Source organism: Aulonocara sp. 'chitande type north' Nkhata Bay, linkage group LG19, assembly GCF_057382095.1.
Source record: "Aulonocara sp. 'chitande type north' Nkhata Bay isolate Kocher_YH1m ecotype deep benthic linkage group LG19, A_spYH_male_GT1.1, whole genome shotgun sequence".
NCBI classification, from domain to species: domain Eukaryota; kingdom Metazoa; phylum Chordata; class Actinopteri; order Cichliformes; family Cichlidae; genus Aulonocara; species Aulonocara sp. 'chitande type north' Nkhata Bay.
Window position 1 is genome coordinate 31,090,046 of NC_141362.1, and position 24,734 is coordinate 31,114,779.

The 24,734-nt window shown below is 42.7% G+C and overlaps 1 protein-coding gene across 3 annotated transcripts in view; it reads left to right on the plus strand.

Moving 5' to 3' along the window:
• LOC147307406 (latent-transforming growth factor beta-binding protein 2-like) overlaps positions 1-24,734 on the plus strand; it is a 90,215-nt gene that overhangs the window by 27,396 nt on the left and 38,085 nt on the right. For all 3 annotated transcript variants that reach the window (XM_086274814.1, XM_086274813.1, XM_086274812.1), the window contains exons 4-9: positions 7,405-7,664; positions 8,571-8,744; positions 11,602-11,802; positions 13,191-13,474; positions 14,462-14,564; positions 23,448-23,522. In XM_086274814.1, the coding sequence (XP_086130940.1) occupies positions 7,405-7,664; positions 8,571-8,744; positions 11,602-11,802; positions 13,191-13,474; positions 14,462-14,564; positions 23,448-23,522 (1,097 nt within the window). The remainder of the gene's footprint in view (positions 1-7,404; positions 7,665-8,570; positions 8,745-11,601; positions 11,803-13,190; positions 13,475-14,461; positions 14,565-23,447; positions 23,523-24,734) is intronic.

Genomic DNA, 24,734 nt, shown 5'->3' on the forward strand with positions numbered 1-24,734 from the left:
CCATATTTTCACAAGGGGGAATATTCTGCCAGGACCCACAATTATCCAAGTCATAATGACTAGAGATGTTATCAAAGAAAGACTGGGCCTTAATTGCTCACTGATGTTTGGCCTTATGCGGCCACGTATACGAGAAAAACCTGTTTTAGTAGAGAGGAGCTTATCGTTAAAGCAATGCACATGTTCCAGTGACTAGGTGTTTCCTTTTATTCATACTTTATATTATGGGACAGATGTTGGACCACTGGCACTTCTGGCACATTTAAATTGAATTTCAAAGGTGCATTCAGTTAAAATTTGTTCATTTTCATATACAGTGGAAAGAGAAAAAGTCACGAATATTGGAAAAATTCTTTATTTTTTCTTGCCACAACTTAAATGAATAGACCGTTATCACTCTCTTGCCTGTGCAGCACATTTAAGCTTGGTCGAGGAGGAGATGAGGCATATTTTGTGACCCGTTAAGATATTTGCTTCAATCTAAGACTCAGATATCAGCATGATTATCCTGCAAAAGATGCTGCGACAAACGCCAAGACTCTGGAGGTCAAAACATTTACTACCAGACATTAAACATTCACAAAAAGCTGTAATTTAGGGTAAGACTTTAATGTGACAGAGGCTGGTGTTGAGTTATTTTTGAAGTTTCACTGAGCACAAACTTTACCACTATGCCATTGCATGACGTTGTTGCTATGAGGAAGGACACAACAACAATAAAATGAAAGTGTCCTTGGGGTTGGATATTATATTTATTGGTGCATGTTTAGGATCAGACCTCAGGGTTTTATTGAAAGAAACACACAGGGACCTCGGTGGCGAATGATGAATGGATGAGAGTGTTCTCCATAAAGTCTGAGGAATGAGATGTGTGACCGCAGTGGGGTTTTGGCCACCGGTGGTGCAGATGGTTTGGTGCGTTGACTGGGTTGGTAAGAAAGAATAAATTCTGTTTCAGACTTCTTTCACCTCCTAAAATACACCAAGGCTGTTAAGTCAGACCAAAGTCTCCTAACCAAGCATCTCCCCCATTTTCCTGGGGGGCGGGGGAGATCGAATATGGCAAAACAAGGCTATGATTTCAAAGCAAAAACCAAAATAGACTCAAAATATCCAATGAGTAATTAATTTCTTATCAAATATCAGATACAAACAGCTCAGATTTAGCTAAATCTAATTCTGAAGCAAACAAGTCATAGTTGGCAACGAGACTCTTAGCCATCCTTCAAGTATCATTACTGCTAATCTGGAATATTTTCTATTTTCCTTGCTACATTGTGGTTGGAGTCTTGGACCATCACACAGATTCACAACACTACTGGGATTTGAATAGCAAAACACGAACAAGAGTCAAGTGTGTATGTTCTTGAATAACACCTCCTGGGACTAGTTTCAACAGTGTGCACTCTCCCTCCTTGTCTGCAGGCTTTAGTCTGTGTAATGCGGAGCACCATCTGCTGTAGAGATTTTGCTGAAAAATGTCCTTGCTGACGTTCTCAATTGTAAAATATTGTACACAAAGATGGATGATTTCTGTCTGTTTCAAAGATGTTCTCGGTTTAATGTTTTTTTTGTTTGTTTGTTAGCTGCGTGGCTAATTCTTTCCGAGTTCAGATCTCGTAACCGTTACTTTGCCGCATAGTAGGAACCTTTGGAAAGCTTTGGAAAATGGCCAGCATACTTTGTTATACCCCAAACTTTTTGTACCCCCTCGCAAAGTGCGCCATACAGTTCACAGTGCTCCCTCTTTGACTGCGAAAGTGCACGTCTGTCGTGAATACGCTCATAAATCTTCTCTTTTCTTTGTTGCCAACAACAGTGTTTGCAGTGGTTGAGTAGTACAAGGTTTTCATTGTTTCAGCTGCTGTTTGCACATTTTTTCCCAGTTTTGTGCTCCCCCCCCCTTCAGTTTGAGCGATGATATGCATATCCAAACATAACTTTTTGAGCCGAACAACAGCGTTTAGCGCTTCCTCTGAATGAAATGGATGTGAGTAAACTTTGATTTACACTTGGTCTTTGATGACCGTCATTTATTTCCCCATTTAACAAGTAGGCTTCAAATTGCCCTAATTATGCTCAGCTCTTATGTAATAAGGGTTCTTTTGGCTGATGTTCCATGTTGGAAAGAGGTAAATGGAGCTATTTAACTTTTTGTTTAAATAAGAAGAATAATGACTCGATTTTCCTCAGCGCTATTGAGTGACTCTTGTTGATTGGTTTTAAACCTGCTGATGGATTCAGAGGTTTGCCACTCATCGCTCCAGAGGTTATGTCCTACTCCACAGAAAGAAAACTAAAACTGGACCAAGTGACAAGGCTGAGAGCCACTGTGACCCAGACTGGGATGCTCGTGCCAGACACTTCTGCCTACTGTCAGACTGTCTTGTTTTGACAGTCTCGTCAAAGCCAAATGGCTCCATCTAACAAGCAGACAAGCTCTTCGTATCAGCCTATTTTCTGCATTAGCTACTAGAAGTCAACAACCCAAGCCATTACATGTGGCTACAGACTTTGGTATTCTCAAACAAATCAAAATGAAAAATGTGCTATACCAGGTTGGACATGTGCTGAGTTTCAAGTGGTGAGCAAGCTAGTGAAAAACCATTTAATATCACACAGTCCTGACCTTTCCAACTTATTCAGCATCCTGAGGCCAGAAAAAACGGTTTCTGCCTGAAATACGTTAAACTGACAAGTGTGCTTTATATAGCAAGGAGATTTATAGAGACAGTGGGTAATGAAAGCGCCTCAGAGACAGAACTGTTAGTGAATGAATCAGCTGTGGCCCATACATTACTGCGCTGTGCTTCACATAAACACTTATCCGGCGTCGTCATGCAGTGTGGGCTACGGAGACAGTTTAAGGTGTAAACAGTTCTTGAAAATCTGGGTCACTGCATGCATGTGTGTGTGAGCGAGTGCTCGGGGTGAGCAGGATCATTAGATAAATCTTGAATTTCTGTCGGAGCAAAAGGCTAGACACCGGGCAACTTACAGAAACAACAGTCACCACTGGGATGGTTGGAAGCGGTGCTTTTCGAGCAACTGCTGTTGGAGTTTCGTGGTGCTTAAACAAATCCAGATAGCTGACTTTATCCGCATTTATCCTCGCCCTTCCACAGATCACAGTCTTAACATGAAAATTCATGCTACACCTGCTATTTTGTTTGGAAGCGTCACTGAGTTGGAGGATCTGTAGTCCTTTTGACTGTCCTCCAGTTCTTGATATTGGCTTGTTTTCACAGTGCTTAACTGTGTACTGTTTGTGCTCCAAAAATGCCTCCTCTCCAACTCATTTGAGCCTGACGAGGCTGGAACAGGCATTCACGCCGGCTGTCATGCCTTTGTGAGAGCTAATGTTCACATATTGTAATGCTAAATGAGTTCAAAGATACAGTATGTCGCAAGCTGAGTGCCAAATAATACTTTTTGCAGTGTTTTGGAAGTGTTGCAGTGTTGATTCATGTAGAGCTTATATTCTTGGCCCCGAATGTGATTTGTAATTTCTTCAGATGTGATGAGGTTTAGCTTTAAATGTTTTCCATGCATGTGAAATGAATGATAATGAGTGATAGTGGACACTGACAGTTACTTCATGTCTTAGTTGGAGGCTTCCTTTGCTGTCAGATACGAGCTGATGCTTTGATCAAGTGTTTGGATCAAGATTTATCAGAATTCGTTCTCTCTCTGTGAATATAATTTCCGAGCACATGTTCTGAACATGAATTATTTCATTTCATGGGCTTAACTCAGACAAACTTTGCACTATATGGTAGTGTCCAAGCACAGAGCATCTATAACTATAAAATGGATATAACCTCATTTTACTTTATGATTTCAGAAGCTTGCACTACTTTGGGCCTTGCTAGTGAAATCATAAATTACATTATGTGTGCTTATTTTGGAGAGTGATATCTGATGACTACCAATTTTACGTCTGCATGTGAAGTGCTGCAATTGTGCTTTAGGGAGATGGCGGGGTCTTTCTCATGCTATAAAAGCGTCTCACCAGAAAGTCAGATTTAATATCTGGTATACCGGCATGTACATTTTACTGATGCTTTAGCATACGCCCACCCACTGCCTGCTTCTAAAGCTTGCATTGGATTTGAGAATGGTATTTCCAGTCTTGGTGTCAGTTCATATTTACTGTTTTTGTTAAAAGGTTCTGATTATTCAGAAAGGGAAGTAGATGTCCCTGCAACCTTTCAGTATTTAAATAACATGAAGCAGTACTAGTCAAATTTCTGGAGATCTGAGTAAGTTCTTATCTGTCTTTTGGTGTCAGCTCTTGGGTTTCTACGCTTCATTATTAGTACCTGCTTGGGCTCCTTTTGCCTGCTTTAAATCTTCAAACAAGGTGCCGGAGTATCCCTCAGAGATTTTGGTCCATATTGACATGATATCATCACACAGTTGCTGCACATCCACATTATTACTCTCCTGTTCCTCAGGCTCAACACAGCAGGATAGATTCATACTTTTATGTTGTTTTCACTCATTTCTGATTGTAACATCCTAATCTTACTGTAGAAATTTAGACTCATCTGACCAGGCAATATTGTTCCACTTTTCTGCTGCCAAATTTTAGCGAACCCACGTGAATCTTAAACTAAGTTTCCTGTCTTTAGCTGCCTTAGTCAAAAGTTCAGCTTTTTGTGCATTCAGAGATGCTCTTTTGCATAGCTTTGGCATTTGAGTTACTGTTGCCTTCTGACCATTCTGCTTTGACCTCTGTGATCAATAAGGTCTTTTAAACCAGAGAACTGCTGCTCACAAGATTCTCCCTTTCTCACCACAAACCCATGAGATGGATGTGTAGAAACCCCCAGTAAATCAGTAGTTTCTGAAATACTCAGAACAGCCTATCTGGCACCAACAGCTATCCCATTTAGAAGCAACAAAGCCACTTAAATCCCCTACTCGGTTTGAACTTAAGGCAGGTCGTCTTGACTATGTTTACTTGCCTAAATGCATCGAGTCACTGCCATGTGATTGGCTGATTAGTAATTGTCCTTGACAGTTGAAAGGTTGTACCTAATAAAGTGACCAGGCAAGTGAATGTGTTTCCTCTTTACCAACCTATATTACATGCTAGCGTTGTCTGTTCTGATTGGTGCTTGGTGAGAGCTTTTTGGATTTCATAAATGCTAAGTAGCTTTGTTGAACTGAAAAGTGTCAGATGATACCAGCTGCTGAAAGACTGAGAACTACGCAGCTATTATTTTTTTTTCCCATTCATTTTTATTTGCCTTATTTCAGAATTTGTACCATGTGCTCAGCAGCTCTGTTATTGCTGACTTAAGTGATTTAATTAAAACTGTATGGCCATTGCTTGATACCCCAAACATTACTTCCATCTGTCTGTACAGCCCATGTCCCATGTAAACTTCGAAATTGCTTTCAAGTCACCCAGAACAAGGGAGGGGAATGATTCCGCTTTAAGCCACAGAGGCCTTGACGTCAGAGTGAGGTTGTGCTTGCCCCGTGTGCTCCCTGATCTGCAGGCAGAGAGGGTAAACATGAGCTCACACTGGGAGGAAACCACTTTGCCATTGAACATACGAGAGGTAGACAGAGCAACATCTGGCTAGGCCTAGGAAGTGAGGCAGGATGCTTGCAGGTCAGGTGTCACTGTTAGTGATGGAAAAACCCAATCACATTTGAGCATGGAAGCGTAATGGTCTTTTGCCACCTCCTGTCCACCGTTATTACCTTGGCAGTAGCACCTCTTGTTTCCCTGTGTCACATCCTTTCTCCAAAATCTGCCCATATCTACGACAGCTGGGACATGGTGTGTCTGTGTTTGCTTTTGTGTGGACAAATATGCATTTTTGTGCGTGTGCGCACATGTTTATTTGCTTGATTATTGTTGTGAGTGTGTGTGGGGGTTAACAGAGCTGATTTGTGATGTGTGGTTTAAAAAAACACAGTTTTGTACAAGTGTTTATTTGATCTATCCAGCATAGCTCACCTTTGTCCTTCACTGCCTGTCTGTCAGGGCAGATCAGTGGGATCCAGATGTTTTTTTTTGTTTGTTTTTTTGTTTTTTTGCAGGGCTGAATCCCGGCATTCCAAAATCAGTCTTAGACCCAGGTAGGCTTGTCTGCCTGTCTGTCTGAGAGGCACGCGCCTCCTCCAGGTCACTCACATGAGCTCAACTTCCAGGTCGTGCAACACTGGCTCAGTAATTGACCCAAATGAAATGCTCACTGGGGAAAAAACTTGGCCCCTTGCAGCCCTGGTTGAGCTTTGTTCGTCGACCCCAGTTTTAATACTTCCTCCAGTTCAACGCAACACTCAGGATGTTGCTCTCTGGTTGGCCACAGTCAGACAAAACAAGGAGTTCATAATCTAGTCATGCAGACACAATGTGTGATGGAAAGATCTGATGTGTTTAATCACACACTTTTCTAAGACGAGCCACACACAGACTCTCTTTGGCTGCCTAATATTTTGTTGGCCAATCCATTCCTGTGAAATGGCTTTAAGATGTCTGCAGTGTGCTGTCATATGTACACTGATACAATGGTGGGTGGTCATTTTAACCATGTTCAAAGATTCAAAGAAGAAGGTCCGCTTGTGTGACCCAAAAGTTCGACCTTCAGACTGCCGTTACTGTTTTCTTCTCTTGGATTCGTGCAGGAGAGGACCAAACAGAGATCTCTGCATACGATTATTCGACACGTTTTTTGTGGGTGACAGTAGAGACTTTTGTTCTCGTACAACATTTGACTGAAAGACTAAGTCCACTAATAAGCAGGTAATGAGCGTAATATTTACAGAGAATAGATGTCCAACTGATTTGAGAAGCTGACAAAACAAGAAACTGAGTTTTGTTTAAAAGATTAAAAGTTTGTTTTTGGAACCTCAAAACCGGGAAGTTGAGGATGTGGTGCTCACAAGCACATGAGTCTGTTTGCAGAACCCGACAACCAATCAGAAGTAAGTTTGCTTACTGAGAGGATGGCCTGAAAGATATGGGAGCTAAAATAACTTGTTTCTGATGGTGATAAAACTGAGGGATTGCATACAAATAAATAATAGCTGTTCTAGTGGAGATCCAGAATAACAGTATGGCGCTGAGAATACAGTGTTAGGCCCACTGTTATTTTATTTTAGCATTGTAGTGCTTAAAGAATGATTCAGTAAAATCAGTTCCATTAAACTTCAATGTTTTATTCTATAAAATTGATTAAGTATGATTAAGTAATCTATGAGCTAGATGCCATGTTTGTCTCTTAGGAGTCCTACTTTCTGTTGCACACACTGAGCACACTTACACTCATGGTGACGCGTATAAGATGCTCATGGGTGTATCTTTGTGACTGCATATATGTGTGTGTGGGACGTTAGCTTTTGTCTGAGGTCATGTGTTTATGGCCTTGTGATAATTTACAGGACCCAAGTGAGACGGGGACCCCCTGACTCCTCCCCTCAGCAGACCGGGACCTCCCGTACTGTGAAACGTTATCCATCATCCTCTGGGCCTATAACCTCCAACGCTCTGCCCAATGGCAATGGCTACTCTAACGGCAACGAGCACGGGAACTGGTATGGAAACAGGAACGGGCATACCAACACACATTCCCACAATACTCACAGGCCAACCAGCAACAGCCAGCTGCACGGACAGTTCAGCAATGCATTATTACCAGCAGGTAAGTGTAATGAGACTGAATACATGTAGGTCTTCCACTAGAATATTTGTGAATATCATAAATCGTGGCTCTGTTATCATTTCACATCCTCTGCCCCTAGCTACCTCAAAACAAATGCAATTGCTACGAATGCCTGACGAAATTCAGAGTGACCACAATACATGCATACACTTCCTGTGGTGTCATTGTTCAACATTAGCCACGAGGAAAAATTGGCAGCGCCCCAGGATGCACTTCCTTTCTCCCTCTGTCCAAACACCTCACACCCTCTGTGGTCTTCATCACATGCACAGACGTTTCGTATCAAAGCTATTGCAGTTTGAGCATGTGCGAGATTGCGCAGTTACGTACTTCAGAACCTTTGGGAATTTACTCAGACACTTCTCTGACATGATAGACACTGGACCCTGGTTGCTGTTGGAAATGTGATGTGAACGTCACCAGTTTTCCCCCCCTTCTCTTTGATCCAACGTGCACAGCTGTCTGCCGTTCCACATCCTCCTGTTTTTAGCCACGTACCGCAGCGACGGCTGTTGAACAGCTTCCCACCATTACACAGTGCTCACCTACACTCTCTTTGTTTCCTTCACCCATACACATATCCAAAACACCTTCTCTCAAAGATAAAGGGCTTGGAGCCTAGCCCAAAAACCTAATAGCCTTCTCACCCCCCCCCCCCCCCCCCTTTTTTTTTTTTTTATTTCTTTTGCTGGTCTGTGGCACATCGCACGTTCAGCTGCAGCGTGCCACTGGCCAACCGTCAGCGCACACCCTCGCACTTATAAACCTCCCTTTTGCCCAGACGGGGAGTGTGTCACAGTGAAGCTGAAGGTGGAAGGATGCAGCTCGTCTCTAGCCTGTCTCTGCTGCTGCCCCTTCTCAACCAGGTGTGTGTGTGTTTTCCAGGGGCCAACCTCACCTCCAACCTGGATCGCATCAAGATCGTCTTCACACCTATGATGTGCCGCAGGGTGTGCTCTGGAGGGCGTTGCTATAATAGCTGCGAGAAGGGAGACATGACCGAGGTCTACAGCGAGACCTCGCCCCATCAGCAGCCGAAGAACCAGGGCTTCCGACTCTGTGAGTGTCGACCCCGGCCCTCTGACTATCAGCAATGCCTGTCTGCCTGCTTATCTCTGTGATACTGCTCTGTGTTGTCCCTGAGTGTCTCTCGTTCTCCCTTTCGATTCTCACACACAGTCTGTGTTTGGTATCTCATTCTTTTTTTTATTGGGTGAGCTAGATAAAATGGGCATGCTGTCTGTTCTGAATACCAATCTTAGACAGGAGGCAGAGTGGTGTAGATTAAGCATGAGAGCTATGCTGAAAACTTTTACTGTCAAAGAAAAAGACAGACAGGGGAGAGCAGATTAAAAGCAAGCTCTGTAAAAGGGGCCTAATCTCCCCTTGTACACAGACACGTGGACCTAGTGGTCCCACGCTCCCCAACACTTAGCCCCATCCCTTTTGCGGTTTACACCTCGCAGTTGGCCTCGCCGTTAACCGTTTAACATGCTCTCTGGGAGGGCAGGAATGGATGAAAAAGGAGAGGGATAGGCTGAAAAGAGAGAAAGAGTAGCAGCATGAACAGGGTTTTACAGGGATTACATTAAACCTGTCATTTATCCAGAGGGCTTTGCTCCAAATTCACACAGGAGTGTCCATGGGATAGCAGGGGGCGGCTAGTGCCAAGACGAGGGTCGTACCCCCTGCGTGTTTCTGAGTTTTCTCATCAGGTTTAATGGTCCAGCTTAGACCTCAGACTAATTATGGATTAGAGATGAAGGGCGCGCATACCACACACATACATATATAGATCCGCTCCAGTTACAACTCTCATAAATATAAACTCAAACAACGATACAAACATGCAAACAACCCTCACCGAAATGCACTAGCTTATTTAGGGAGGACATCGCAGGCTTATGAATATATAAACAGGTCGATGTTGCAGATTTATGTGCACATTAGCAGGGTTTTGGAACACGGTGTAGATATTCTAAACACTTCAGCATCCTGGCAGAGACCCTTCACGAGATTACATTCCCGGCATTTCCACTTTTTCCTCAGTGGTTAGTTTTTATGTCCCACTTTTATTCTCAAACAAAAAACAAAAATCCCCAGTCTTCGTTATGTAAAAGCATGCGTTAAAGAGCACATTAAAAAGAGATTGCTTTCCATTTAGGCTCGCATCCTGTTATTGCTCGGGCCTGCGTGTTCGTCCAGGAATGTCAAGTGGACAGCAAACAGTTATCTCATGCTGTTGTTACGTTGCTTAAACGGCGCAGTAAAAACAGCGCAGTAAAAACAGCGCAGTAAAAACGGCTGGATAATTGCAGCAGTGCCTCTCGATGCACAGCCTGTGTACAACACTTACTTAAAGCTGATATTAGATTGGTAGAAGTCTGTTTATTGGGTGAGAAGTGTGTGCGCATGTGCGTCTCGCTCGTTAGAGGTTGTTAAATGGACAGAAAGATAGGCAGACATGGAACCTGCTGCGGAAAGTCGACAGTAGGATGTTGTCTAAGAATAGTTCCTGCCCCATACCAGGGTGGGACTGGCCTGACACAGACCAGTGCAGACATGCATCCAACACTGAGAGGTTTTAATAGCCCTCCTTGAGTTGATAATTTAGCCCGCATGTCGAATCACAGGAGGTCTTTCTCTGTGTCTGGACATATTTAGTCTTTCTGCCCGTCTCTGTCCCTGCATTGTTTCTCCTTCGTTTTATTTCTGTTTCTTTTTATTCTGTTTTTAATCTATTCTGTTAGCATTCTCCTGCTAATCCTGTTACTGTCCCATCTGATACACGATTCTATTCTTGTTCTATTCCTCCCTCTTTTCGTCCTGTGGTCTCACTCTTGTTAATGTTATGTGACAGGGAGCTCATTCCCTACATGCCATCAGAACCCGCCAGCATCTCCCTGTTCCCTGTTTGCACCCTGTTAGCCTCAGTGAGACACAGAGGATGAAGTTCCCTGTTTGTTTCCATGTCTGGCATTCTCTTTAATCTCATAGCATGCAGGCCATTTGAATCTGTATCTTGCAAAACAGTCTCTTGTTTTTGTAGAAGTGCATTGCTTCACTTTCTCATCCTTCATGCTCCAGAATAGTTCTATATTCGTCATAGTTGGATAGATTTTTTTTCCTCATTTGATTGTCTTTGATGTTTTCAGTTAGGAGAGGTCAGAGTGAAACTGTAGATGGGAACAGGCCCAGGTATGTAGGGCGCTGGGCTGGCACCCATCCCTTATGCCAAAAGATAAGGCAATGAAAGGGCTGTTAAAGCACTACTGTCAAACACCATCTGGCCACTGCTGGTCTGTTCTGTTTTTCTTTCCACGGCAAATTACAAAATATAAATCAAATTGTAGACAGAACACATTTTGGACTTGGATTTACTTGGATGGCTATGAGCCAGTTGCACTCCTATCAATTTCTGGACAATATTTGATATTTAGGGGAACTTTTTCGCCTTTTGTCATCCAAACACGTGTCCCATATGGTATGTTGTTATTATTTTCTGCAAATTATTACAGCATGAATCATACATCATCCCTCATCATCCTGCACAGGAGTATGTAATTACTGATGAGAGGCAAAACATGCCATTGAAGGAGGCACAGCGTGAGGGGCATGGCTCTGTTGCGAGGACAAAGTTGAGATTTTATAAACGTCATGTGGAATGAGGTGTCTGGTAGTGCCAAAGCAGAGAACAGCATGACTGTTGCTAACCGTTTGCAAACAAAGGCTGTCCACAGGAAGCCCTAGCACATGCCCTTCCTATTAGGACTACGCCTTCTGTTTCTTATTACCAGATCCTTGTGTGTAAGGTTAGATGATGCTGTGCAATTAAATGTGGTATGTTGTGTATTCTAAAGATTCCTCTCATTCATAACCCCTTTTTTTCTCCGTTTCTTGTCCTTCATCTTTGCAGTCTTCTGTCAGATCCCCTGTCTTAATGGAGGCCGGTGCATTGGCAGGGACATGTGCTGGTGTCCGTCAAACTCAACAGGACGGTTTTGTCACCTGCCAGTCCCTCCTCCTGCCCGACCCACCCCTCAAAGCCACAGGAACCACCAGAAACCAAAATCTCCATCCCATTCCATGTACACTCTCCCACTGTCCAATCAGCCAGGTAATCACGCTCCGGCACGCCTCCCCACTCACTCTAACTTTATTAGCATGTCTTCACATTACGAGTGCTGTTAGCTTGACACTGTGTGTGTGACATTGGCCATCACTTTTCATTTAGGATATTGTGCATATTTAAGAGACCTCAGATTGACTGTCAGTTAGCTAACATGTTCATTTCTTGATGACTCTGGCTGTACTCGTGCCTCATAACTGCAAGGTTTCCATTCTTCTAGTAAAGCTTACACTCCAACAGAGAAGTGTCGAAAAAAGAAGCAAAACACAGTTAATAAACAACAATTGTGGGTTTCCTGGCTCTTCCTTTCTTCCAGAAGCAAACGATCTCATGAATGCCTGCGATTAATCCGTTTCATTCAACATAAAATAATCACCTGACTTGAATTTTGCAACAGAAGTTGCCTTAATAAAAAAAAAAGGAAGAAAAAAGCATAGCTTCATTTTTAACATTGTTTATAGTGTAGTGTTATTGCTTTCCTTGCCAACAGCAGAGGTCACTTTCTATTTTAAGCAGAACAGCTCATAGATGACTCAGTACAAGTCATCTTATTGTTCACACAATGCCGCGTTCACCAGACAGAAGATATTAGAAACAGAGCACGGCAGCAATACGAATTGTTGTGAATAAAAGAGATAAATTCACTCTCATCTCCTGGTGTAAGCTATCGTGTCCTCCTTTCTTAGTTTCTCATTTTATGGAACAGTTAAGTAGAAGCAGAAGGTCAGTCTAAATTCATTTAAATTACACTCAGACACATTTCATCCTCTTCTGAAAAATTAATTACTTAATAATTGCATTTAATGACAAATCCAGTCAGTGTGTTATCATGGTACAGGAAAGACATTGTTTGTCCTGCCTGTATGCTTTATATATGAAATGGAGCCATTCTTGTCCTGGACTAAGTTTTGCATTTTCTCCTTGGATTCTGCTGTCTGTGTGTGAGGTTATGATTCATGAGAGTGGGTCGGGATTCTGGGAAAAAACCTGGCACTCCCTGAAGATGGATGCTTACCCCGTGTCAGAAGGACAACAGAGCCTCACATTGCAACATCTTCTCAACTCTTCAGCAAAACTGTTTTCAGTCTTTAAAACGATTTGATTTAAACCAGAGAATCCGAAACGCTCTGTGTTGTTGTTGTTTTGTAGCATCTTAAGGGCCTCTTCACTGCCAGGAACTACCAATATGCACCAAATCTCATGACTTGATGATGAAGCAAGTGTTTGTGTAAGACTTTAGCTGAGATCTCATGCACTGCAGTATATATATACAGATTTTGTCCCTTGGCAGAGGATGCTTCCCCTTAAACGGTTCAAATTTTGACACTGTAAACTATCTACTATGCTGTGTAAGCTTTGGATCTCTTCTTCTCCAGTGTCTCTCCACCCATCCTTGGTCAACGTCCACATTCAGCATCCTCCAGAAGCTGATGTCCAGATCCACCAAGTAGCTCGAGTCCAACCTGGGCAAAGACCAGCCACCACAGAGGGGGCTCACTCTGTCCAGCAGCGCTCCCAGCCTGGAAACGGACACGAACACGCCAGCGAGCACAGCAGCAGACACCCACACGCTAACGGGAATGGCCACGGCCACGCCACAACCCACATCCGTCAGAACGGAAATGTTGGAAGATGCTTTCAGGAGACGGTCGATGGACAGGTACCGTGTACACTGCTCTCAACTTATATCAATACACATAAAGTATTGTGGTCTAGGTGTTGAAACGACTGGAACGCAGTGTTTTAGCCACAGCTGCCATTATATAGTCACATCCCTTAACCTTCTCTGCTAGCTGTTGCTTCAAACAGGAAGTTTGTGAAAATGATTTATGTGTAAAGTCCGGGATTTATGAGGCTTGGCCACACTGGCCATCTCATGTTCCACCGCTTCCTCAACAAAAGCATGTTATGAGTTAGGATGCATTCAGAAGAGGTGAAGGTGAGGCTTGAAACCTCCCCATGTGGCCCAAACGGTGAGATTTTCATCGCCTGTGTGCTCAGAGTGTGGCACATTTTGTAGATTTACTTTGCTTTGCTTTAATGTATCCTAAAGCACTTGGGAAAAGGAAAGGACTTTAAGTGGCAGTGCGTGAGCTCGGCTAATCTCAGACCTCATACAGCCTCTGTTAGCTTGGCTATTGTTGGGTCTTATTAGTATTTCAGTTGCAACAACACAACGAGTTGTTTTTGCCAGAATTAGTTCTTGAGTTTGTTTGTGCTCAAGTGCTGTTTCCATTATTTCCTCTCTGGTTAAGTAAGGCAATTTAAATTAAACCACTTAGTCACTATGTCAAAGAAGAACTAAACTTCAGCAAAAGAGCAGATTCACCCTGCAAATTTCCATATTATTTAACCATAATAGATTCAATCTGGAGGAAAAAATATCATCTCTTAAGTTTAATTTCTATCAGACAAAATCCGACAAGTAGGGTTTGATAGGACATTTAACCAAGAGCCCTTAATGCAGCACACCAGGAGTTTCTTAGCTGTTCTTAGGACTCGGTGTGTTTATGTCCACCTCTAACTAAACAGTCTCCGATGTGTCTGGCACACGCGCTTGCACACAAACAAGCGTGCCTACCCAAACATGTAACACTCATTCTCCAAACTTGTTTCATAGATTTAACACAGATGTGTCTTGTTGTAGTGTGGCAAGCCTCTTCCAGGGCTAACCAAACAGGATGATTGCTGTGGAAGTATTGGCGCCTCTTGGGGCCTAAACAAGTGCCAAAAGTGTCCGACCAAACCAGGTAAGCTGTTCTGACTAATCCACCAGAGTTATGTCACTTTTTTCATACAGAATTAAACTAATCTGGTTTAATTCTGTTTTGCTGTTGATGTTTGTCCTTTGGTAATCTTGCTCTGTGCCACACATCAACTCAAAAGGTAGAGTTTTCCCACTCTGATTGCTTCATATTAAGGTGTCTAAAAATTTATGACTTAGCAGCCATTGTTTATGGTTGGTGGAGTTTTATCAGAGCATGTTTTACAGGCCTAAACAATGCTAATGAGCGGTGATGACTAGAACATAGCGGCCTTTGTTAGATTTCTAAAAACCTTTGAAAGCAGCTGCGTGACTCGCCCATGCTCCCAGTTGTTAAAATGAAGCTGTTTTCACTTCCATAAAACCAAAACCGGGAAGCAAATGAAAACACATTTAGCATGAAGATGAGAGCCTGGCAGGCGTGCCACCCACCCTGCGGGCAAAGCAAGCCAATGTGGCCTTGAATGAATGAGGAAATGAGCAACTGGTTCCCAACCAGAGATGCGGTAGGTAAGTGAAACAGCAACAGGGTGGTTGTATGTTGGCAGGAAGGCTTGGTGGTGACACTGTCCACTGTAGATGGGGGCTCTGACAGCTCTTTTTACTACTCGGAGAGCACGATGTGGTCCATGCACTGGTTTTGGCACTCCCACAGCGTACAGTGCCACATGGGAGATTCAGTTATTTCTCGCGTATCTCAATCATATTATGTTCATACCCCGCAGATTTGCTAGTTTTACTGTTAGATTGACTGTACCCTCTTTAATATCTGACCAGACGTTGATCAGAAGCAGACATCATCTCTCTCTCTCTCTGTCTCCCGCCTTGATAATAGATGTCGATCTATTCTCTTGCCTCCCACGCACTGTCTCCCCAGGCATGCCAGATTCCAATTCTTTCTAAGTCCACGGCATGATCTCTTTTGGCTCCCAGATGTTTTCCCCTGCTCCCTCCTTTGAAGTTGGGGGAGAAAACAGAGTGAATACCCAATTTGCTCATTTTTGTGGCTCCTTTTGGGGGGCAGCATATCGTAGGCCAGGGTCACACAATGGCAAAGAAAGAAAGAAAGAAAGAGGGAAAAGTTAAGTAAAAAATGAAGTCATATACTCTCTCCCAGAAGTCTTTGGGTGAGTTTTAATACGAGAAATACTTTGAATTCCTCCAAGAGTGCTATTGTTCTCAGGGTAAAGACTTGGGCTTTATCTCTAAGCTACATTCCCTGCTTACTCGTCTAGGTGTGTGCTTTCTCATGCGTTTGACAGGAATGATGTGGAGCTCCTGAAGAATGATGTGTCTCTCTTTATTTTATAGCGACTGAGTCAGCCGTCGGCTCGCAGTGAGGAGAGAGGTCGTGTAGCTTAATAGGACTCTCCCGTGTGTCCTGTTGAGTACGTGATAATGATGTCATGAAAGCCCAGGTTGTTTCTAGGCGTGCATTACTACCATTGGTCAGTTTATTGCTAAACATGCTGTTGACTAAGAGCAAGGCTTGCTACTTCATTTTTTATGATATTGGTAGAAGATGCCAGAATGACCACAGTTTAATGGGGTGCTGTTGCAGACAGGACTGCTAAGTCTTTGCTGCCTGCCTGCACATCACTGTCAGTATATCTGCATCGCACTCACTCGATACAGTCATATAGATCCAGAATGCATTGCTACTGTTACAGTCTGGCTGTGTCTCAAGTCCGTAAATGTACAGTTAGTTGTGTTACACAGCTGGATATGATATATTATTATGCACCAAGAACACTGTATCGCTTAGGGATATTTTGTGGGCTTGTTTTACTGTTTGTGCATGTGTTTGTGTGTTCATTATATTAAGAAGGTCTGACATTGCAGAGGCATAAATGCCAGTGTGTCCCATCTCAGTGGGAGATGAGGTCTTAGCAGTTAGTGCCTTTAAAAGTCACATGCTGAGGATTCCTGGCCTGTAATGAGTTCCAGATCGACCAGGCTGAAGTCAGCTCCATTTCTTTAGTTCGGATGATGAAGTGGAGTAACAAAGCAAACCCTGTGCTTTTCTTGGATTTTAAACCATTTCATTCCATCGCTGCAATTTCTTTCAGCAATGCAGAGGTCCTCAAGTTTGAGAACTAACCAGTGACTTGTTAAGTCAAGTGAGAAAGAGAATAGGTGAGTTGGACAGGAGGTGATTTGGTTACATGAGTCCCATTAAGAGAAACTGGATCCGTTATAAGCTGAGAGGAATTTTATCCTTGAAAAGCAAGTGATAGGGCTGTTTGTGCAAATCTCTGGGTTAAGGATACATTTCAATCAGAAAATTAATCAGAGGTTCCCAGTTATCTGAAGGCAAATTGCTATGGCCCAAGTCTGACCTATACTGTCGTGTTGGCATCACACTCTATAGCTGGCAGCCTTTTCCTCACTGTGTTTCACTGCTCATGGAATTTCACAAGCCATTTGTCTCCCCATCTGTCACTGATGGGCAGCTTTCCTCTCAGTGACTCTCTCCATGAGCCAGGCTGAAGCCTTGGGAGGCTTCCCAAGGAGTCGGATCAGAGGTCCCCAGGGACTTTAAGTAACCACCACACCCACGGGAGCCTTGGCTTCCTCTCTCTAACCCTACCTTCCTGGGTCACCGAGGTCACCGTGTTGTCACTGCCCTCACACTGTTTTGCCCCACCCTCAATTCGACCTCTGTCTGTGTAAGTCATCTGCCTCTTTTTGCTCCCCACTCCTCTCTGTTTTCTCTCTGTAATGAGGAAGCTATTCTTCATGAGGTTTAGATCAGTAAAGTCAGATGAGGCGAAGGAGGGGCGGTGGGGGTCGGGGGGCACTCGGAGAGCTCCACAACTTCCAGATCTTCCCACATGAACTCATCCCTTCCTAAATCTTCCATCTATTCCTGAGACATTTAAACTGACCAGCTAAAGCCTGTGCTTCTTGCTTTTTATTAGCGCTGATCAAACAAGAACACTTGTTAATGACCAACAAAAACCAGAGATGCGATTACTTTGCCTTAGAAACAAGCAGCAACAGAACAGATGCACTGGAACAACTTCACAGCAGCTTCTCGTGGTGATCAGATAGAGATGTCGCATCTCTTTGACAGCATTTGATTCATTGATGTTGACTTAGCGTTATCCCTTAACAACTCAAATTATGGAATCTATTAGCTGGGCAGCAGTGTAGCTAATCAGCGCTGAGCCGACCTAACCACTACGAGAAATAAATCCCAGTTGGAGGCGCATGGATTTGAAATTTGCGATGCTTCTTAATTCGATACAAGCTACGTTAAGCATGTTTTTTTTATTGGGAATGTTCCGTGGCATGCCTTATTTTGGAAGAAGCCCAGGTGGTAAATAGTCCACAGATATCATGGAGGAATGTGGTTCTGTTTTAAATGTGTTTCATGCGGGTTACACTGCCATCAGCATCTTGGAAAAGGACATTATTAAGCAAAATTGTCAAACTACAAACACTGACATGACATGCATACTTTCGTGAATAGAGACAATGAAAAGTATGTTTTCAGTAAAAGATTTAATGTGGCAGAAAAATGAAATAAACTCCTCATCAAAGCTGTTTTTGTCATTGCATCATATGTCCCATGGGATCGTTGTGTGAAAGCAATACTATACAGATGAGACTGCTGTTGATTGAGCAAATGCAGTATGTTGCAGCTTTTACATTGGTATGCATTCGCAGTGTGACGCTCATGCTAACCGCACGTATCTTTGCTGATTAGCTTTAGCTTCACTTGCAGGGACGTATTTACAGGCCGTGTGATATGGACTGTGCCAGATTGGCAAGTATGGCTTTTGCCAAGGAAACATTCTGTTTTGAGAGAAAATGACTTGTCTTTAAGCTGTTTGCTCCAATCAAGTATTGGCTCAGAGGCCAAGAAGAGATGGCTCTGCCATCGTTGCGATTCAAAAGACCTGAAACTCTGTGATGATTAAAGAGCTCCGTTTGCTCCTTCTTTTAGTTCGTCCTGTGGCGGAATGTCAGAAAGTAATTTTATGGAAAGGATCATGAGGTCTTGGCTTTGCTCTTGGGTCTTTTCTTAGAGTATACCCCGATGGAAGAGAAAGGAAGACTGTCTACCGTTTGCATCCTGTGGATGGCATCCATCCCTCCTCCCTCTTGTCCCACAAGTTCTCAGGTTTTCCAGTTGGTTAAGAGAAGAAGCCCAACACTGAGGCAAGTCCCTGGAGAAGCTGGTGAAGGGCTCTGAGCCCTGTGATTGATGGACCAGACCACTCAATCGTCTTAGAAGAACTGCCTGCAGGCCGGGTGGTCTACATTGTGATCGCACCAAAAATCTGCAATTAAAGATTTCTGTATGGCTGAGAAACCCATCTGACTCTAAGCTTTCTCCCTTCTCAGCTTCCTGTCTCTTTTTTTTCTTAGCCAGCTCTCTTATTTTGCATAAGCTGTCCTTTCATTTGAAATCCCAGCAGTGCTTTTCACTAAACAAATTTTACTTAAGGGATTTATTCAGATTTAAGTTGGGATAACACCAGCTATCAAGAAGTTTCAAGGAATCTGAATTACACTTTCAGGTCAGGGAATTTGAGCAAATATTATTGAACAGCCTCCAGTGGAATGCACAACACAACTGAATGGAGATGGACAATAAATTAGTGAGGCGTGACGAAGTCTTTTGTTGAACAGGGCTAAATGGATAGACAACAATTGAAAGGTTTTGTCTGTTCCCTCTGTGGATACAGACACGTCTGAGTTTACAGTCTTTGTAACCAAGGGCGACACTAATGATGCGCAGCTTGAGCTCACTCTTGCAAGCCACTGGCTGTGGAGCTCTATATTTTCTACACAAATCATTGTAGAAACAAGCATGGGAACTGGCACGCCATTAAATCAGGACACAATCATGCTTTACTTTTTGGATATTAATGAAAAGTACATGGCCAAGTTGTCACCCATTTTTAGTTTTGGGGCTGATTATCTTTTCTTGAGGTTAGAAGACAAGGTTCTGATTCGCAGATACAGTTTCAACCAGTAATTAGGAAAGTCATTGTGAACTTTGGCAGGCAGAGCGCTTTTATGCAATTTTTTTTTAACTAGCCACAAACAGCTCAACCCTGTGGACCAATAAAACTTTTACTGAACTTATCTTAAAGTTCAAGCATTTTTAGGTCCAGGATATGCTTAAGGAAACTCTAAGTACTATCTGCCTGTTAGCTTGTAGTGAGGAATTGATTTAAGTGCAGGATACAGAATCTAAAGCTTTATTAATTAATAAATGACACTTCAAAAAACTGGCAGAAGAACCTAGAAACCCAAAAGAGGAGAAAACCGACCTTTACTCAGCAAACTAAACTGACATCTAAGGAAACAAACAGGAATTTTAAAAAAAAGTCAAGGCAAAAACTTGGAGACCTGGTAGGCACATGAGTGCAAATAACAGATAATCTAACAAAGACACAGAGGAAGGAGGACTCTAAATACACAGAGCAGTGATTACATGATGAGACACAGCTGGGAGCAGGCAGACAGGTGAGAACAATCAATGACAGGTGAAGTCAGTCACAGAGGAGGAAGTAAAACTCACACAAGACAGGAAAGAGAACCCTTCAAAGTAAGGAACTAAAGGTCAATTGAAAAATAAAATCAAAACACTAGAACGGGGATGTTGAACTCGTTTTACATCATGGGCCACATACAGCTCAGTTTACAATTGAGTAAAATGTTTGGCATCACTGTCAGTGAAAAAGGGTTTAACCATGAATTTAATCCCTGAGATATCTTATTATTAGAAACATAAGTACAATTTCAACAGCATGTCTCAGTTTTTTCAAAGAATTCAGCTGTAGCAAATCAAAGACATTTGTCAGCACAACTGTTTGGGCTTCACGTCTAAGAAATAAATGTGTAAAATTTACAGAAAAAAGTTCTGGTAGCTCATTGCCTATACTGTCCTGTAATTATAAAGCAGAAATGTCTGTTAATTCACAGAAAACGTCCTTTTTGGGGGTGTGGTCCCATTGTAAGAACAGAAATTTCTTTAGTTAGTAGTGAAAAAACAGGAAATTTAATTCTTTAATCAACATTTAATTTAATGTAATTATTTTGGTGTAGTGTGAATAGCCATGGGTGAGGTCTTTATCAGCAGGAAAATCTGTAGAACTTGTTAAAATACATTTAAAAGTCCAAATGGCCTCCTTCACAATCTTTCAAAGCCATCCACTGAGCCAGTTCTAGCCCTTGGGCCTTATGTTTGACACCCCTGCACCACGAAAATAGTTACCCAAAGACGCACCACAACTAGATAAACATAAGAAAGGTGAACTGGAAGTAGAATTATAATGATAAACTCACCGTTACTAGAATAAAAATGACATCAATCGAGAATCCAAAACTCAGATACACGGAAAACCCCCTAAAACCATAATGACACCAAAACAGAGTCTGTGCTAGCAGTACTTTACTGTTAGCATGCCTGTATATGTGCCTGTATATGTGCAAATATTTCAGTTTTTCACCACTGTTACTCAAATAATTAGGCTTTAAAGATGCACAAGCACAACATATTACCTGTCTCTCAAATTCATCTTAAAGCTGTTCATCTCTGCAGGGAGTCTTCTTCTCCCTGCTAATAAGCTTTATTGAGACTCCCGGACCTCCCCCACTGTGCTTCCCTTGGCATGTGCGCCCTGCTGTCACTCAGACCAGACTTTCCTTGATCCCATCACTGCGGGAGGACGTGCCCGTCGCTCCTACCACAACATCTCATTACTCAGAAACTTTGGAGGGGGATTAGGAGGGTCTGGAGGAAGATGAGGAGGTGGGCAGGCAGGAATAGGGGCGTTGCTTTGACACAGTTCCCCCCTTTTCGAGTTGCCCGCTTCATGCTGACCCACTTCTGCTCTGTCAACCCTCAGGTACATTGACCCTGCCTGGTCGACTGGGTCACAGCGGGACCAAAGCACAACTCAGCTTCCAGGACTTCATTCCCAGAAGTGCCACACATTCCAGTCACTCCTGGGAAAATGGCACAAACTCATGACTGATTGCTGGGTTTTGGTTTGATGGATTGCTGTCTTGGCATTTTGACTCTTGTACACTATATAGTAAATAAGGGAGCAGCTGAATCAATACCGGAAGCATGTATTTAACCTTGGTGGCATGTACAGACAGAAAGAACTGATGGATTATAGAGAGAGGTTCTTTTCTGGTTCTTCTTACCCTGTCAGGCATCATTTACATCTTACTAGAGCACTCTTTCAGTCAACAACACATTGGTTTTCTTGGGCTGAACCGAACTGACTTCTCTCCCTTTCCCAAATACCTCTGCTGGCAAAGCAGAGGTGTTTTACGTCCTTGCGTGCGTCACGTCTTTTCTAGACCCTTCATCACTGTGGCAGCAGATTCAAAGCAATGCATTGCTGTGGTATAATGTTATTTTTTACGCCCATAGTGTGAATCAAAAGATTGTCATTGCTGTCATTCCTTTCTTGAGCAAAAAACCTTCATGTTTTTTTTCCTCTCAGTGGATGATGACTTGAAGAGGGCGAGTCTTTAGCCAAATCTGTTTGGTTGTGTGGGCGCTGAGTGGCAGTTGTGTTGGCATGGTTAAAACTCCTGACTTTTCATGTGCTGTATGCTGGTGCATGATCACTTGCACTTAATATCCTCCCTCAGATGCTTAAGGCTATTACACAAATTCAGCCTTACCAGTCTGAGAGAGTAATGAGCATACTGGTGGTCATGCTCTGCACCTGATGCCCCATTTTCAGGCTTAGAAGTAATGGAAGTGCTCCAGAGGTACACAAGGAGATGACTTTGAATCAGACAGTGACCAGATTTAAATAGTTTTTGCTTTTTATGGGCGGAGAGAGAACTTTTGATTGCACCTCATATAGTGTATATAGCACAGGGTGTTGTAATCATTTCTCTGAGCTGTCTGATGTGTGTCACACTGTACAGTCTATAATAGCTAAAGACTCTTCTGTCTTGCTAACAAGCATATTGTTATTCTTTACAGTCCTCTACAGCCAAAAATACATGTTTTTTTCTTTCAAAATCAGAAGTTAGATATTATCTTTTCAACAGTCATAGAGAATCTGAGTCATCTGAGTCATGGAAAGATCTGGTACCAATAATCACTGTCTATGTTAAGAAAGACTTTCATAGAGTTCCCCCTAATCTCTGTTAAAAAACACAGATATGGATACACACACATTTAGACACTAACAGACTTACTCTTTGCCACATTGACCCCCTGTACATTTAATGGAGCGTGCCGGGGCTTGACTGGGTGCCGAATAAGTAATGACACCATGTTTTCAGGCTTCTAACACTGACAGTTTGCCCGCACTGGGGCAGTAACCGAGAAATGTGTTATTTACTGCAGCACCTCTCAAGCGCACACCTGAAACACACACATGCCACGTGATTTGTACTGCTTTGGCAAAAAACAAGCGTTAAGACATTTTGGCCAATCATTTTCCTGTGAGCAGCACATTAATCGTCATTCCTTGTGCGCACATTTAAAGCTTTAGTCTCTCGTTTAACTAGATTTGCACCGTGGTTGATGAAAACGGTCAGGGCTGTCATAAAGGCTTAGTCAACAAATTTATGATGATGTGCCTAGGGATTTACACAATTATGAATGGCATAGAGCATTATTACATTTTGTTGGATGACAAAGCTGCCTTATAAATGTAGTTGATGGGGAGCCCATTTGACTCTTGCTGGAGTCCCTCAAGGCTCAGTTGTGGGTTCCTTGTTTTTCCTATTACTGAGACCTTAAATTCTCCTAAACCTGAGCTCCTTCTCTTCTCCCTCTCTGATGAAAGCACTCCTCTGTACCAAAGAATCATAGCACATCATTTAAGATCACTGAGCTTCTCTGAACTGTTGTTTTTGTTTCTGTTTACAGCATATGCAGTGATTGCGAATGGACAGGTGGAATGTTCCAAAGGTTTTAAACGAATGAATGTCACACACTGTCAAGGTAAGCCTTTGCATGAAATATGCTGGAAAGGGTTTAAACATTTTATGAGCTTTAAGTGACTGCATGTTTATTTTAGCAGTAACAAAGATATATTAAAATAATTAAATCACTGTGATCAAATAAACTCACTGTCCACTTCATCGGGTATATCTTGCTAGTACCAGGTTGGACCCTCTTTCACCTTCAGGACCTCTTTAATCCTTTGTGGCATAGATTCAGCAAGGTGCTGGAAAGATTTCTCAGAGATTTTAGTTCATGTTGACATGACAGCATCACACTTGCTGCTCCTCCATTATATTTATTTACGGTTCCACCACGTTGGATCGAGGTCAGGTGAATGTGGAAGCTAGTCGAATAAAGTGAACTCATTGCTATGTTCAAGAAATTAGTTTCAAATTGTATGAGTTTTTTGACATGATGTGTTCTGATGGCTTTGCCGAAAGCAGCCATCAAAACATGGGTGCACTGTGGTCATGGACAATACGTAGGTAGGTTGTGGCATTTAAATGATGCTTGACTGGTACTAAGGGGCCCAAAATGTGCCAAGGAAACATCCATCCACCATAACACCACAAACGCCAGCCTGAACTGTTGATACAAGGCAGGATGGATCCATGTTTTCATGGTGTTTACTCCAACTTCTGACCCTACCATCTGAACGTCTCAGCTGAAATCAAGAGGCATTAGACTAAGCCCATCTGCTTCAAGGTTTAACATTTTGTGTGATCAGAGATGGTCTTCTGCATACCTTGGTTGTACCAAGTGTATCTTTGAGTTACTGTTGCCTTCTTATCAGCTCATAGCAGTGTGGCCATTATCTAACAAGACATTTTCTCCTGGAGAACTGCTGCTCCCTTGATGCTTTCGCTTTTTCTGATCATTCTCTTTTAACCCTAGAGATGGTTTTGTGGGAAAATTCCAGTAGATCTGCAGTTTCTGCAATACTGAAGACCAGACAAGCCTGTCTGGCATCAACAACCACATTCAAAGTCACTTAAATCAAGTTTCCTCCACATTGTGATTCTCAATTTAAACTTAAGCAGGTTGTTTTGACCATGTCTACATGCTTAAAAGAACTAAATACATGCCTGTTCTAGTCATTGATAGACACCAAATCCACTATCTTGAATGTTACTCGTGATAGCTACATATGAATCATTTCTCCACCGCCTAGAAGGGCTGCTTATAGTGGCCATCTAGCTCACAGCACAT